Raw genomic sequence first — 16928 nt, 5'->3', positions numbered from 1 at the left:
TACAAGCTCTGATCTCTCTCTCTCTCTCTCTGATCTCCCTCCAAAAGCTCTGTCTTTTCACTGTGTTTGTAGTCTCTACGTAATGAATCGTACAGTTTGCCCTGAAAGCATTCACCGTGCACTTTATTGTGCGCAAGAGAAGTAACCCAAGTAGCTGTTTGAAGAAGGAAAACAGACGAGAGACGTCCACCTTTGCACCTTAGCACGTGTGGCTGATTGGAGAGTGTGTGCGACTGGCAGGTTTCAGAAAGAAGACAAGAAGCCCCCCCACCCTTTTTTGACATAAAAAGCCTTTTAGACAGACTGTTGAAACTTAATGAAGCCTAAAGGTACAGGCAACACGCAAGGTATCACTGCCTGAGGTTCGGTCAGCAATGGAACAATAAACTGTGCTGGGGCAAAGTGGTTCTTCTGCTCAGCCTGAATGGGACACAGCATTTCTCTGAACCATCTGTACCACCTATCACTCTTGACTTAAAATGAAGCAGGATTAAGATTCTAAAGCCTGGTGCACACCAGAGGATTTACAGCCTTTAACCAGTTTTAAAAACATGGGAGACGACAGACATGAGCACAGATTTAATCGGTTTTTAAGATAAGAATCATCAGAACAAACATACTGTTGATTTGATTTGGCCAGAACGTAGGAACACACACTTGACCTTTGCAGCAGAACGATTTCTAAGTGGCAATTTGAACTGGAATCTCATACACTCCAGAGATTCCTTCTCTTCTTCATTTTTTTTATGGCAGTTGGCAAACAAATTGTAGGCAACTTCCTGCCATCTTCTGAACTGGAGTCAACAAATCCAACGTGGAGGACTGACGTTGTGTGTTCTGTTTTGCATCGGAAAACAAATAAAGTCAAAAGAAGTCATGACTGAGGAGGCGGAATTTTCTTTTACATTTTGCAGCACAAGCTGGAAGTGAGTTGCAATTGTATTGTTATATTAAGCCGGAGGCAGCTATGCAAGTACGCAACATCCGGTTGGTGACGCTTCCCGGTCAGCTTCCTCTCTCTGGCTATTGTGGGTCTCTGTCTGAGCCGATTATTGTAAATGTTAAGATTCCAGATCAGGGGGGTCTGACTCAATCAACCCGATTATCCTCTAGTTTGCAGCAGCCTTAAAATAAAATGCCACATTTAGGCAGTCAGTGATGTAATCACCACTGGTTCGACACTCCGCCGGGTGGAGACTGACTGAGGCACCATCCCTGTTTTTTCCTGCTGGTGCGACTTGTGAACATGTTCAGCAATAAATACGCTATTGTGAAATGGCAGAGCATGGAGCGACGGGAGCTCCTGGTGTTAATTGGAGCCTTATTAAATGCCCATCATGCTCTGCACCCATGACAGATGTCTTTGGGTAGCTACCAGGGCTCTCCCTCTGTTTGAAGGTGCTGTACACCTCTGCTGTTCAGTAGACACTGATCTTCAAACCAGCCTCGGAGTGGGTGAGCCTCGCAGCTCATTAGGGTTCTGCAGCGAGACGGCTCTGAAGCTCATCCCAGCTCATTTGTGACAGGGTTTGACAACGGGAGTCCCTGACAGACTTTTGGAGAGGCAATTTTCGAATCGGTTGGGGTTATACAGCGAGGGGAGAAAGGGGGGGGGGGGGGTGAGTGGGAGAACAGGGTGGAGAGCACATTGCCAGTTCAGTAGTGGAGATATCAACCTGGCATCAAACACCACCGTACATCAAAAGACAACGCACGCCTCCTCCCTTCGTCTCGCACTTTATCTCCCCATCCCTTTCTTTTCCCTCTGTTACCAGGGAGAGGGGCTGACGTCGCCCACTCCCGCTAGGAGGGGGTGATGCAAAAAGCTCTCCAGTCTCCCTTCTCTCCCACTCGTGATGGGCTTGGCACAAGAAGAAAGAGAAGTGAGAGTCGTGTAGGCAGAGAGAAGGGTAAACCCTCCGTGTTCGAGATTTACATGGCGACGTTAAAAGCCAGAATTGCTGGGGGGGCTTGCCAGCATGGTGAGAGGAGGGGGAGAGAGGCTTTAGTTTTTCAGTGCCAGCTCCCTCTCTTAGAAAATGGCAGCCAGGGCCTAGGCAAGCATGCTTTGGTCTACTCTTGCCTCGGCCCCTGGTGGTTGTTTCATGGTTGGACATGAAGGCGAGGACCAATAGACTGTTCTCTTCTGTCCCCTGAACCTGTTGCCTTGCAAAATAGATGTTGTGTTTTAGGAAGCTGATGACTCCGTAATTATCAATTCTTCCCCTTTTCTTCTTTCCAACAAATACAAATCTACAGTTCAGAACACAAGTTGGTTTTAGACACATCACAGTTGCTACATTTATACCTGCTGTGCACACTACTGTGGAGCTTCTGAGCCCTCAAAACAGAGGATTTACCGTTTGAAAACTTTGGGGTTGCTTTTCAGTGTAGACGGGCCAAAAAGGTGACTTTGGAAAGATGTACGTATTATATACAACAATGTACCTCACTAAAGTAACTCACTTTCTCACACAATGCTTTCTGTTTGCAAAACAAAAGATGTTCGTGGCAGTTTTTTTCTGCCACTTCTGTTCAGTAGTCAGTGGACTGTCGATAAATTAAATACATAGATCTGTTTCTAGATCACAGTGTTACTAACACAGACCAAATCCAAAGTGCCCATTACCTGTGCAATGGGGTTACGTCTGTCTGTTGGGCAGAATTATGAAAAAATTACGACACCGATTATATTGAAACTTGGTGGAAGGGTGGGGCATGGGCCAAAGAAGAACTCATTAACTTTTGGAAGGGATTCAAGGAAGGGACTGGATCCAAATGTTTTTTTTTTTACTTTCCTCTACATTGCGAGATGGGGCTAGGATTTGCACTCTCTGAGTACGCTTCTCGTTAACAGTGCAGTTAACAAAGAACTAATTCTTTTAATTTGCTAATCAGGAGCTATAATGTGTGATTCCAAAGTAATTTGTCATTTGTCCTTTAATTGGTCTTTTACATTTAGTTTTAGTCACTGATGAAAGATGCAATCGTTTTGTCATTTCCAAAAGTTAGGTTGTCAACAAATATTAAAATCAACACAAAATCTGGATTCCACCAGGCCTTCATTGTTGTTAGTGCACAGCCTCTGGTCAAATCTTGATGTATACAGAATGTAAGGAACACAAGTGTGGAGTTCTTAGTCTAATATTGGTACAAGGTGTTTGCTGTTTTCACAAACCAGTTGAAATGCTCTTTAGGTGTCGTCATTCTTTTCTGCCTCATGCTTGTTCCCTCTCTGCCACTTCACTCCCTCCTCCTCGGTCCCTTCCTCACTCTCCCCTCTTCACTCTGCATCTGGTAATGCTTTCAAGTCCTCCAAACCCTGGAGAAAACTTTTTTTTTTTTTTTTTTACGTTGGTTGAACACACTGTTTGTTTTGGTCAACTCCCAAACCTTCTCCCCTCTCTTTCATGTGTCCTTCTTTCTTTCTGCCTCTCTGTTCTCTTCTCAACCCCAGCGTAGAAAAACAGCAGTTTCTCAATGTAATTGTTGAATTGGTGGTTGACCTCTTCGTACAGTGAGAGTACTTCACATGAGATCAGATAGAGGGAAAATATTTGCTTCATCAGTATGCCGGTCAGCAAACTGAAACAAAGACAGTGTAGCATTTCATTCACTTGTCCGGTTCTTCATGTGGGTGGGATCTGCAACCTGTGTGACTCTGCTGGTGGCCCTTAAAGTGAGACCCCCACCCACCTGGTACAGTAGGGTTACGTGCAGTGAACGCACCTTTTGTTTTAACTTCAAAGCTTCTTTCTGCAGAGAGAAAGCCTTTCAGCCTTTCCCGGAGAGAGGCCTCCTTTTTGGGGTTTCAGTCCTTCATCTCATCACCACACACACACACACAGATGAGTAAACAGCCTGTTGCTACAGGAGAAGAAGCCAGGAGTGTTACTAAGGAAGTACATTTATTTTTACCCATGCAGCCTCTCTGAGCCCACTACTAGTTATAGGGTTCTGCTCCATTTACCTGTGATTATGCCTTTGTTAATGGAAGCAGCTCGTCAGGAAACAAAAGTTCCTCCACTGATTGGTCCACTCCATGTTTCCTCTGCTTCATGTGACATCATGTACTGAGAGATTTTTATAAGGTTATAAGGATTTACTGACAAATAAACATCACACAATCTGGTAGTTTTTTTGCTTTGGCAAAACTGTAGCAGTCATCAGCAACAAAAAACAGTAACCTCATATGATTAGGTCTACCTACTAGTAATGTCATCTTTAAAGTGATTAAAACAGGCAGAGCTGATGAAAAACCAAAGCACAGTTCTGCACTTTACTCACTGCACATCACTCCTGTCAAAAAAATGATCATCCCAACTTCAATCACACATGACCTGTCTTTTTCCTAAAAGCAGATCATAGCTGTGTCAATTCACGGGCTGCATCCTTCAGAGGACATGATTTATGCGGCCCATGAAGGAGGAAGTCTTCTTGGAATGTAGACCATGAAGGCTGAACCCAAATGAGACGGTCTGGTTTACAGAGGCTTTCCATGATCAGCGTCACCAGCTAGTCTCGCCCTTATTGCTGTTGCCTAGCAACAAGCTGAAGTTGGGCACAATGGGAAAGTTTTAATGCCCCCTTTTTTTTTATAACCAGTACTGTTTCATTGAGTTGAAGTGGGATACTCAAAACTTGGACGCCTTTACAGCTTTGAAAAATGTTTGTCACTACAGTGCAATACATCCTGAGATAGGTTGAGATGTGAAGGATCCACACATTGAAGCCTTCTTTTCTCAGGAAGAGGATTTTTTAGGGGCATTCGAAGGAACCTCGAAATGAGACAGCCTAGTTGTGCTGTTGTGACACCTCCGAAGGATGTAGCCCCTGAACTGAGATACAGCTCATGTTTCATTATTGGCAACATCCCATTCTCTTCCTGATCACAACATGAATACCAGTAGCAATTGCAAAGCAAAGAACATGAAGGGAGAGTCTTTTCTGTCAATGCTGTAAAACCTGTCCCTGCCTTTGTTCAGAGTTCGATCCAGGGTTGCTGCAGATGGCACCGTGCTCTGCGTTTGTGCTGAAATGACACCGTGCTCTGCGTTTGTGCTGAAATGACACCTCTAACTCTCCGTTGCATCTCCCTATCTCCTCAGGGACGTCATCAAGAGAATAGACCAGTCAGAATTTGAGGGATTTGAATACATCAACCCCCTGCTGCTATCCACAGAAGAGTCTGTATGAAGGAGAGACGAAGCTTCCTCCTTCGCCCACCTACTGTCTGTCCAAGCTGCCGTCTCAGCCAAAAACCACTCGCAACTCGCCAACTCTGTAGGGCGAGCAGAAGAGTAAAGGACGACGGGGAGGACGAACTCACCCTCTGGACCTGTCAACAAGGCAAACAGGGGAGTGGGAGAGTTTCCTTCCTGGACGATTTTGTTTTGTTGGGAGTACCAAACTCTTCTTTCTACAAGGAAAATAAAGACCCTGAACTACAAGAACATTCCCTGTTGTTCCACTGTCTTCCCCCTTTTCTTTTCTTTTCTTAATCTCCCCTGGCTTCATCCCTCTTTTCCGTCAGAATGTCCATCCTCATGTCAAAGCACGACTGGCTTTGTAATTTGAACAGAGAGCTGTTGTTGATTCTGTGCCTGCCATCATGAACACATTTCAACTTGACTCACATCCCTGGATGAATATGATAGTTCTGCTAAAGAACTTGACATTTTATGTGCACTTTGTTTTCCTTTTTTTTTTTATCTTGTAGGGCGGGGCAAGGCCTCACACGAGCAAGAATGTACGATGACAGGAAAAAAAATAAGTTATTATTGTGTATTATATTGTAGGTAGTGAATCCAAAATTGACGATGCCTTTTTATTGATGCAAGTGGCACATTTTCATCCGTAATCACAAACTTTCCTTTTTATCTTTATCTCTTATGGTTTTCACAAACACTTGGGGGGGGGGGATAGCAAACTGGGACACAACTTTTTATTTAAGAAGTGCCTCAAAGATCAAATTAATGACCTTGTCTCTGAATGCACTTATCTCTTACTGAACATTTCTTCACCCATCATGGACTCAGCTGTGGCTGAGCTGTGCCAGGGTTGGCCCACATTGTTCAAATTTAGAGGGGAATCAATACATTTGGAGCAAAGTGAGCTGCCACAGTCCGACACATGACTGAATCTTTTCATTTTCAATGAATAAATCGAGGTTTTTAATGAATCTTCAATAAATGACTGAATCTGGTGGCTGTAAGAGACAAAAGGCTCAAAGGTGAAGTCTACTGTATAGATAATAGATAGCGATGACTGTGTCCTGCTTACCGAGAGTTTTTTCCAATGCTAAACTATCATTTTGAACTGTCACAGGTGGCTGTGATCCAGCAGAGGGCGTCTATACAGTGCTGGATAAAACCCAGTATGAAGGTGTATGAAGGCCACGGTGCAATCACAGCCTGGCAGATTTAAAAAAACATGATATCAGGGCTTCGGCTGAGAGGCATTTCATTGGCTCTGGCCTCCACAGTGTGTACAGGCTTGCTGGCCGAGCTCGGATTCTTCCACACCAGCTGCCACTGCGTGACCATCTGCAGCCAGTCGAAAATGTCATGTGACCGGTGGGTTGTTCTGCTTCGTGGAAACGTGTCTCCATTTCTATTTCGGGCTCATTGTGTGTTTCCATCACGGCACTGAGGCTGACTTTACATGGTGCAACTCTGATGCTACTGCAAAGCCACTAACATTGTGAAATTGTTCCTTTAGTCATAAAGACCAAGTGAAATGACAAAAATAATCTGTTTGGATTAAAAATCGTGCTAATCCCTCAGGAAGGTCTTAGAGTGGGTGGCCAGCGTTCTTGTTTTGTGGACAGCTAAACTGACTGTAGAGAACAGGCAAAGGACAGACAGCATTTTATTAAAAGTGACATTAAATAGTAATACTAAACAGAACTGCAGCTTTTAGGATGAAACAATATAAAATTTATTATGAGGACTTTTAAATCAAAGTCAAATACTGAGGACATTTAACGTTAGACTTTAAATAATCACCATTTTACTCTCAGGAATCAAATTTCTCTTGTTTATACATTTTTCACATGGAGATTAAAACTATGTTTCTCAATTTAAACATCGGGTTATCGATACTTTCTTCACTTAGGTGTTAGAGCTCCAACATCAGGTACTGACGACAGACAGTTGTTACTCATGATGAAGAAGTTTCAAGATTTTTAAGACTCAACACTTAAAGGTACAGTGTGTAGAATTTAGTGACATCTAGTGGTGAAGTGTCATGTTGCAGCTGAACACCCCTCACCTCACCCTCTCCTTCCAAACATGTAAGAGAACCTGTGGTAGCTTCAGTTGTCATAAAAACTCAAAGTGATTAGTTTGTTCAGTCTGGAGGACTGTTAAAAACATGGCGGCCTCCACAGAGAGGACCCTCTCAATGCAAATATAAAGTATTTAAATATAAAGGGCCTGTTCTTGAGTAAGAAAACAACAATTCATACAATTTAGATGAAACACACTCGTGAAAACATCATGAGGATTATTTTATATTGAATTTCTGCCAATAAATGGTAAATGGTTTGTATTTATAAAGAGCTTTTCTAGTCTTGATGACCACTCAGAGTGCTTTACAGTACAGTTTGCCATTCACACAGTGCATCATTGGCAGCACTTTTTCTGTTCTATGAGGGGGTTCACCATTATCTAGCCCAAGGACACTTTGGCATGCAGATGGGGAAGACTGGGGATTGAACTGCTGTCCTTCTGGTTGGAGGACGACCGCTCTACCCCTCAGCCACAGCCACCAAATAGAACCCTTTCATCTAAATCTTACACACTGCACCTTTAATAACTTCAGCTGATTTCAATAAATCATAACCATTGGTCGATTATAGAAAATGATCATTTTCACTTCCTACTTCAACCTTCATGTTTCATTTGACGCAACTCTACATGGCACACTGGACTGAATACGTGTATTAATTAGTCGTCTGAAGTAACAGTGTGTAACTGTTTTCTAATTTGTGTTAATGTGTTAACATGGAGGGGCTGTGACAGACTCTGAACTAGCAGGCAGCACAGCAGTGTTTTTAGCCGCATCCTTAAAAATCAGAGAAAGTCGGGGGTGGGATCTCGCAGCTATCAAACAATACATGAACGCTCTACTCAGCACCGTCTCTGTGTACGCTAAACGTGGTCTTTGTACAATAATCATTGTACATACTGTATTTACGAACAGTATCTGTTCACACAGAGCTATTGTGAACACTTAATACCATGCAAAGAGATGTGAACGTAGATAAAACGCAGCTGCATGCTCGTCCGCTGTCTGTCTTTAGACTGTTCCCTCCCCTGAACATCAGGAGCACCGCTGCTGAACAGAACTGTTGTTTATTGAGTATCGACCACAATCAAATATCCAGACAGAATATCAAAAGTTGGCGTCAAATGCTTAATTAGGTCACACATGTCTCAATTTAAATCAGGAAACATTTCTCACATCAGGCTATAATTTATTTAGACATCCTTCTTTTACAAAGTTGACTTATAATAATTGAGTTAACCATGTTTACATTTGCAGTTTGTTATTGATACTGAAGCTTCAGCATCAGTCGGAGCCTTAATCAATAACAGACAGTTGCCCAGTGTAAAGTCAGCCTGACACACAATGCTCAGCTCTCCAGCACCGGTTGTTTGTAGGCTCAGTTCCATGCTGTTGCTCGGCCCTGCAGTTTTCATTCATCAGAGGGTTTTTAATCACAATTCTCATTGCGCCTGATGCTGCGCAGGTGCAGGGCGTACTCCATCAACCACAACGACGACGAGAAGCCATGAGCTTATTTGTATACAGGGAAGTTTTAGGCTGTTTGTAGTTCCGGCAGGTTTGACCTCATACACTGCCACATTTATACACAGCAAGCGGCACAGTGTAGGAGCCTTGTGCTGGTAAAATCAAACACATGCACAACACATCTGTGAATATCAATCGTGAGCACGGATTTAAAAAAAAAAATTGCTTCTCATACAAGCTTTGTGTTGGTCGCTGTCTGTGCACTTGTGAGGAAAGACAGCTGTGTGTTGGCTGAGAAGTGTTTGATAAAATCTGACCCGTGTTAATTAGATAACAACGTAATAGGATTAATTAGATGATCCTGAGTCAAAGGGTCTCAATTAGCTGCAGGGCCTTTACAGTCAGGCAAGGAACAGATAGAGAGAGGAGAGATAAAGAAGCAGTTCCACAGTCACCGATTAGTTCACCACACTGAACACACACACACGCACACACACACACACACACACACACTTGAAGAAGCTGGAAATCACTTCAACGTTGAAGGAAGCTTCGTCCTCCGACCCTCTGAACTTTGTTAATGTCATGTTTTTACACAGCAGGTGAAACATTCGTTTCATTCTTTTTTTCTGAAGGGACCAATAGATGAACTGGGAGTCCTTGAAACCACAGTACACAAGAGTGAAGGCCATTTTAAAACAGAGTCCTCGTCTAAAATGAATGAACATGGCCCTTGTTTTCAGCTGTAACATACCGCTGGTGGGGAATGCTTTATTTTGCTTCACCGCATCTTTGTAAATATGTGTAATTATTAAAAATGATACTGGTTTTCCGTGAACGGACTCCTTCCTTTTTGAAGACGACAGCAGAACAATCTGCTGTGTGTGTGTGTGTCGGTGTGTGTGTGGGGGAGGTCGTGTGTGTGTATTTCTCTGATCAGCACCTACTCTGTTCATACAGACCATTAACCACTTTTCATCTTCAAAAATCCTTATCTTTTTTTTATTGATTGGTAAAAAATAAACTCTTTATAGAAATTCATGGGAAAACTCTGCAGCGCAGTCACTCTACAGTGCATATCAAGGCCAGTGTGCACATTCATAACCATCTACACTTCACATAAAGTACATTTAGAGGAAGAACATGACAGAAAGACAGAATATATTATAGAATATTTCTGATTAAAGTGAAATTGTTCATGCATGTCATGCACGCACACAGAATTTAGTGCTGTTGTTTGCTCTGTTGTTTATGTGTGAAAGGCAACACGTGGAAAAAGACCCAATTCTCCAGACATCCTCTGGAGTTCATGTCTGTTACTTTCTAGGCCTAATATTAGTCAGTGGTTATGTATTTGCAGTTGTCTAATTCAAAAGTGTTTCTTCTGAGAAAACAACTGTGTCTTTCAATCAATCAGTCGAATGAGTACTTATGATATAGCTCCCGGAGGAGGATGTGACGGATTGAATTGTCTCTTTAGTTTGGAGATCCTCTCGACTGGCTGGTATCAAAAGTACCAGAGGGCAAGTGGAAACCATCATGTGGAGCCAAATTTAGTGGGATCTAGTGTCTAAAGAGGGTAAATTGAAATACGACAGCAGGGTCCTCTGAGAGGTGCCATCATTATGTGACCAAAGCCAGATGGAAATTTCTCAAAAAGACCCCTCTCAGGAACATATGAATGCTGTCACTGTCCCAGCAGGAGTTCCCCTGTCAGTGTGCGGCCTGTGTAAGGTGTCAGAACATCACTGAGTATGAGCGCTCCCTGTGCTCTGGGTGTGTCCACCGTACAGTGTGATCCTGTAGAGCGCGGGGCATCTGGGTTGCTTGCAGCTCCTGGACGGCAGCCAGTGTAGCCACCTGTGGGCTCACCAGGTCATGTCCACGTTCAACTCCGACAGACACTGGGCCAGGTGGCCGTCACAGTCCATCTGTGTGAACCTGGAGTGACAGGAACAAGGAGATTTAGCTCTGTTGACCGTGAACACACACTTACATAGGAATACTTACAGCCCGACAATTCACATACTTAGATTAAATTAAATAAAACATTTTACTAGAATGAATATCAACGACATTTTGCTCAAAGGCTTCTACCTGGAAAACAAAAGATGTCAAGCTGTAACTGAACGTGTCAGGATGCTGAATCCAAACCCATCACATCCTGGCATGTTAGACAGTACATCTTTTACACTAAATTTAGTGGCGACAGTTGGATTTTTAAAAACCTGAAGTAAACCTGCTAAAAAGGCCATTGACTCCTTTCCCATTGCCAGTAGAGGAGTTTGCCGCTCTGTTATTCTCCCACGGCACGTCAGGTTCAACATCACGAACGTGCTAACAACAGAAGCTCTCTCCTGCTGTCTTGCCAAATTAACTCGTTTGCCCAGGTTATGTTTCGATCACCGCTAGAGTTGATAAAAACTTGTGTCTACTGCAGTTATCTGCTGAGTTATTTGACCTGGGAGTCACGATAACAGACAAAAGCCAGATGTTAGTGTTGGAGTGTAAGTATGTGGTCAAAGCACTGGACAAATTTAACTGTTGAGCTGACTCCGATCCTTTAATTTCTCGCAGTGGTAAAAATGAGTGCGAGTCCCATTATTCAAAATAGTATTTGCAGGTGTGCACGTGTGAGGGGAATATGGGTGGAGGACGAGGAGAGTAAGGGCAGCAGCAGATGTCTGTGGTCCTCTGTGTCCACTCACACAGAGGTGACCATTGTTTCTGCAGGAGACGTGCAGAGTGAGAGCACAGGCTGCTGCTGTTGCTCAGGCCAACGTTAACAGAGTCACCAGGTCAGACCAGGTCCAGGCCCACAGCAGCATAACCAACACTTTATTCTCACTGACTTTCTTAGCATTTCCACTGGGGAGCTTGCAATCACGTTTTTTTGGGCCAGATCCTGATCATAGTTCTTAATAAATACCTACACTTCAGTACTTACACTGTCGAGCTGCTTTCAGACCTGCACTGAACTCTGGTGATCACGGACTGTATGTGAGAACGTAAATGTCCGAGTGAGAGCCTCCGGACTTTCTACGGAGTTTCTCCTGCCAGCCCTCTCGGACAAACCCCAGATAATGTTCTAATGGGCCCATGTGAGAGCACAGCAGTAGATTATCTGGAGGCTTCACAGCGGGCAAATAGGCGTGTTTTTGACGCTTCTGACATGGGACAGAATATCTCAGGATGAAAAAGAGGAGCAATGCACAAAGAAGAGCAGAAACAAACATCAACTTAGAAAAACAAGGAGTTTCAAGAGTTTTGCTGATGCAAGCAGATTATGTCAGGAGATTATTAGGACGGGGTGTATGTGTGAACAATTCTGCAGAACATCGGAACAAGCCAATGTAAGAACCCAGCAGGAGATCCTCCGCAGGATTAACCGCGAGATAGTGGCGGGGTTGAAGAAGTTTCGAACAAGCGACAGACGGTAAAACTGAGAACAGAAACTAAAAGAAAACAAATATGTCAGGATGAAAAAGCTGTGCCAAACAAGTAGAAGCGACTGACGTAGATGTCAAGAGAGGTTTGATGATAAGAGCTGCTGACACTGACGTGCTGTAAACAAAAACATTTGATCTCCAGAGCAGAATTAATACGTTCGATCCTGCCTCTGCCTGCCGCGGCCCCCCTCACCTGAATCCTCTGGAGGACTGCTCATGTTTACGTGTTAAAGAAAAAAAGAAGAGATTTTGTTTCATTTCTTACCCAACAGGAAACACCAGAAGGCACATGGGGCAGCACTGCAGCCTTCCTCCTCCTCCTGCTGCTGCTGCTCCTTCATCTCCTCTGGCTCTCCCCAGCACCTCCTCTTTCTCTTTATCCATCACAACCTCCTCTTCATTTCCTCTCTCCTTCACCTGCTTTGTGAGAAGCAGTCTTTTCACCGGTCCAACGGCTTCATCTTGCTCTCCTCCTTTCCTCCCCTCCTCTGCCCTAACACTTGAGCATCCTGCTGATGATGCCGCTTCCTCTCGGTTATGGAGGGATGACCACTGTCTTTTGGCGAGGGCTCGAGGTGGTGCTGTTCTGCCAGCATGGCTGCTGTGAGAGGAGAACTGTGTGTCAGAGGTGTGCACTGCAGGTTTGGTGTGTACTGAGACATCCTGCTGAGGGGAGCAGAGTCCGAGAGGATCCGGACTCGACAAAGTCCTCGGAGAAGGTGGACCGGGTTCTGGGAGAGGGGCCACCTCTTCTCTGAGGTCACACCACCATTGTTCACCTAACTGTTGTGCTGCAGGTCTCTGAGGTGCCATGGAAACAAAATCAGATGTAAGACTCATTTGAATGTGGGAGCTTTTGAGCAACTAAAGGGGAGATGGTTTTTATTATTTAACACAGATGATTATGTTGCAATGTGTAAAAAAAGAACACATAGAAATGATACTAATTAAAAGGTAATTGTGTTAAATCAACAGAGACATGTTGAGGTTTCTCCTGGTTTGTATAAAATCCCACAGTGGAAACAAACAACTGCTGCTGCACGGTGAAAAGATTTTTATCTACCATCAGGGTTCATATTTTATAATACATACTAGAGGTTTTATGAGAGTGTAGCACCTTAAATACACATTATGCATAGTTACGGCTCACATCTTGCAAAGCCAAAATTCCTTCACCAGTGGCACCCACTTGTGGTAAAGCAATTAGTGTGGATTATATTGAAAAGTGCTAACTGATGGTGAATGCAGTGAGTGGGAAGAACCACGAATCCAGAAAACAATAACCACACATTCATGCTGTAGAAATAATGAGAGATTTGTTAGCTGCTGCCATCACGCACCAATAATGTCATTTTGACAAATTATATAAAATTAGCACAACTACGAACTCTATATTGTTTGAATTATAAATAGTCTATGCAAATACACAACAAGAGCACTTCTTAACGCCTGAACTAAGATCATTTTGTGATGGTGTGTGTCTCTGATGAGAGTCTTGTTGTGCGTTTCATCACTAGAGAGACAGTGTTATGAGTTACGATGGATGGATGTGGAAGATCAGGGACCAGGTGCCAGTGCTGGTCCTGCAGGTACGGCAGAGCAGACTTCAGTGTGATCGCCCACAGACTCTCCACTGCAGGCAGCTCCTCTCTGCTCCACCACGCTGCTGCCGGATTCACTGACCTGTGAAGCACAGATCACACACTGTCTGCCTCAAACAACCGCCATGTGTGCAGTCTGCTTCTCCCTCTGCAACGCAGCTCAGTCTTTTCCTCAATATTTTAACCGAAGAGTAGATTATGAGTTTCCAGATGTATAACAAATCTTCCAACATCCAGTATGGAATTGTTTCTCATTTTGTGTATTATTTTGTAAGCATTTTATTAAACTGCTTGTTTCAGTGTCTGATTTGTAAATACAAAATAAAACATAGATTCATGACGAGCCTCTTCTGTGTATATTAAATAATTAAAGGTACAGTGTGCAGAATTTTGTGATATGTAGTGTTGAAATTGCATGTTACAGGTGAACACCCCTCACCTCACCCTCTCCTTCCAAACATGAAAAAACAGCTGTTGTTTGTCTGGTCTGGACTAATGTAAAAAACATAGCAGCCTCCATAGAGAGGGTCCCCTCGATGTAAATATAAAGTATTTAAATATAAAGAGTCTTTTCTGGGGTAAAGAAAACTACAATTCATACAATTTAGATGAAATGAACCAGTGAAAACATCATGAGGATTATTCTACATTAAATTTCTGCCAATAGATCCCTTTCACCTAAATCTTACACACTGAACCTTTAAAGCTGAAATGTGCCTGGATTATATGAACTATATTTAATTATTTGCCACCTTATCTACCAAGGAGGTTATGTTTCCGTCTGCATTTGTTTGATTGTTGGCAGGATAACACAACAACATTTTGAACATTGCGCAATTTTCAACATTTTTGTTGAATTATCACAGTATAATTCATGGCTCCTAATGAAAATAAATAAATACATCACAGGTGACAGATATTTATGAGTGTGTGCAATTTGGTGCATATTACAAATTGTACAAGGTTTGTGCAAGGATGAAAAAAGGGCTCACAGCATACTTTTACATTATACGAGTAATGAAGCTTTTTGGAAAATTAAAAAAAGATTACTGATTGGAGAACCAAGATTTTCTTAAGATACCTACATGTGAGCCCCTAGGTAAATGAAGTCATAACTGAGGGGATGGGAAAAGCAGACAATGATAAACTGAACATCTCTTCAACCTACAAAGACGGTTGCAAAATAATATCTAGATTATACACCAGCTTCCAGGTCTCTTCAAAGGCGAGAACTCAGCATGTGAAAAGAGAAGAAGGAATGGTTATTTCTGAAGATTAAAGGGGAAATATTTGTAAATCACAAAGGATGACTACATCTTCACACAGTTGGAGAGAGTTTGGGTGGAAAAGCATCATAAGATTTTGTATTACCCTGCCCAGAAGAGATTCCAAGGTGCTGGAATGAGTTGTTGGAGGTTATGTGAATCAACCACAGCTAACCATTATCATCTGTTTTGCGATTGCCCAATAATGACATCCTTCTGGCAGGAACTTCACAATCCTTGGAAACTACATTGCAGATCACTATCCCATTTGATGCTCTGACAATATATATGGGTGTTATTACATTGAATATTCAGACATAACAGATAAGTACTTAATGAGAAGATTACTTATTGGCAGGGAATCTTTTGCTTGAAAAGAAAGTGGTTACAAACCATTAACATTAGACGATTGGTTCAAAATGATTTACGAAATCTATATAATGGAGAGATTAACATTTTCTATAGAAATAAAAAGAGAGAAACTTAAAGGTCCAGTGTGTGAGATTTAGATGAAAGGGAACTATTGTCAGAAATTTAATGTAGAATAATCCTCATGATGTTTTCACTAGTTCGTTTCATCTAAATTGTATGAATTGTAGTTTTCTTTACCCCAGAAAAGACCCTTTATATTTAAATACTTTATATTTACATGGAGGGGACCCTCTCTACGGAGGCCGCCATGTTTTTTACATTAGTCCAGACTGGACAAACTAAACACTTTGAGTTTTTATGACAACTGAAGCTACCACAGGTTCTTTTTCATGTTTGGAAGGAGAGGGTGAGGTGAGGGGTGTTCAGCTGCAACATGACACTTCAACACTAGATATCACTAAATCTTACACACTGTACCTTCAAGTGAATGGGGTTGATGTTCCGGTGCTGTTGTTGAGAGGTGCTAAATAAATGAAGTAAATATTTTTAATATTACCATCATCATCAGTATTATCATTATCATCATCATTATTATCATCCTGGAGAGATACACATAAGATATCGACAATATTAGGCTGAACACATTTCATTCAGAATATAATCATTTCACATTAGTGTCATTAAATTTTGGAATTTGGAATAATATCGGTTGAACATTGTATTTAACGCTGTTGTTGGACAAGCCGAATTATTCTATTGTGACTCGCTTGCTCGTAAAAAGCCTTCAAACGAGTGTTCTCGATGATATTCTCCAGCTCACAGGCAAGACAACATTAAAACATTCTATTTTTCAACGGAGGTTCGTTCACTCGTCTGGCGCCGCGTTTCCTGGCCAGACTAAACTAACGCCACTAAATGAAACACGGGGCTGTAAAGACTGATCCACAGTGGACACAGTGGACACAGTAGAGACAGTAGAGACAGTAGAGACAGACCCACCCACGGCTCTCCTCTGTGATGTCCCTGCTCCTCTCTCTGTCCCGGGAACCTGTCTCCGCCTGCGGCTTCTCCACACTCGTCTTCCTCCGCTTCAGTTTGGACTTTGGCGGATTTTCCTCCATTTCGTTGAATCTCTTTGAAAACGCGCGCTAACCCTGAGCGACCGGCACTTCCGTCTTCCTGAAACCTGACGTCACCCGATTCTACCCAATCAGAGCCTGTGTTTTTCCTCCACATTACCATATTATTCAAGAAGAGTATTATAATAATCATAATAACTCATAATAATAACATCATCATGAGCTTGATTTCTATTCTCTTTTCTTCCTAAAGTTTCAATGTGCTTCACAAAAGCATGAAGGCTTCAACGAAACAATACAATTAAGTGAATTAAAATCCACAGACATTTTTTTAAGATTAAAGTTTTAGGAAGAGATGTACACATAAAGCAAATGTAATCTCATTCCACGGTTTGAGGATCAGTG

The 16928-nt window shown here is 42.6% G+C and overlaps 2 protein-coding genes across 4 annotated transcripts in view; one reads left to right on the top strand and one right to left on the bottom strand.

Annotated features, from left to right (window-relative positions):
* Positions 1 to 9595, top strand: part of prkcz (protein kinase C, zeta) — a 118750-nt gene extending 109155 nt beyond the window's left edge. For all 3 annotated transcript variants that reach the window (XM_020103240.2, XM_069526649.1, XM_020103241.2), the window contains one exon: positions 5109 to 9595. In XM_020103240.2, the coding sequence (XP_019958799.1) occupies positions 5109 to 5196 (88 nt within the window). In that variant the 3' untranslated portion in view covers positions 5197 to 9595. The remainder of the gene's footprint in view (positions 1 to 5108) is intronic.
* Positions 7532 to 16636, bottom strand: si:ch73-70k4.1 (FA core complex associated protein 20). The gene is made up of 4 exons (XM_069526650.1): positions 16444 to 16636; positions 13745 to 13889; positions 12472 to 13007; positions 7532 to 10698 (listed from the first exon to the last, which is right to left on the bottom strand). The coding sequence occupies exons 1-4, from the start codon at positions 16563 to 16565 to the stop codon at positions 10626 to 10628; spliced, it is 876 nt and encodes a 291-aa protein (XP_069382751.1). The 5' UTR covers positions 16566 to 16636; the 3' UTR covers positions 7532 to 10625.
* Positions 16637 to 16928: the final 292 nt, after the last annotated feature.

The sequence above is a fragment of the Paralichthys olivaceus genome, chromosome 6, assembly GCF_024713975.1.
Source record: "Paralichthys olivaceus isolate ysfri-2021 chromosome 6, ASM2471397v2, whole genome shotgun sequence".
In the NCBI taxonomy this organism is placed as follows: Eukaryota; Metazoa; Chordata; class Actinopteri; order Pleuronectiformes; family Paralichthyidae; genus Paralichthys; species Paralichthys olivaceus.
The sequence above is the reverse complement of the archived record's forward strand: the minus strand, read 5'-3'. Positions and strand labels throughout refer to the sequence as shown.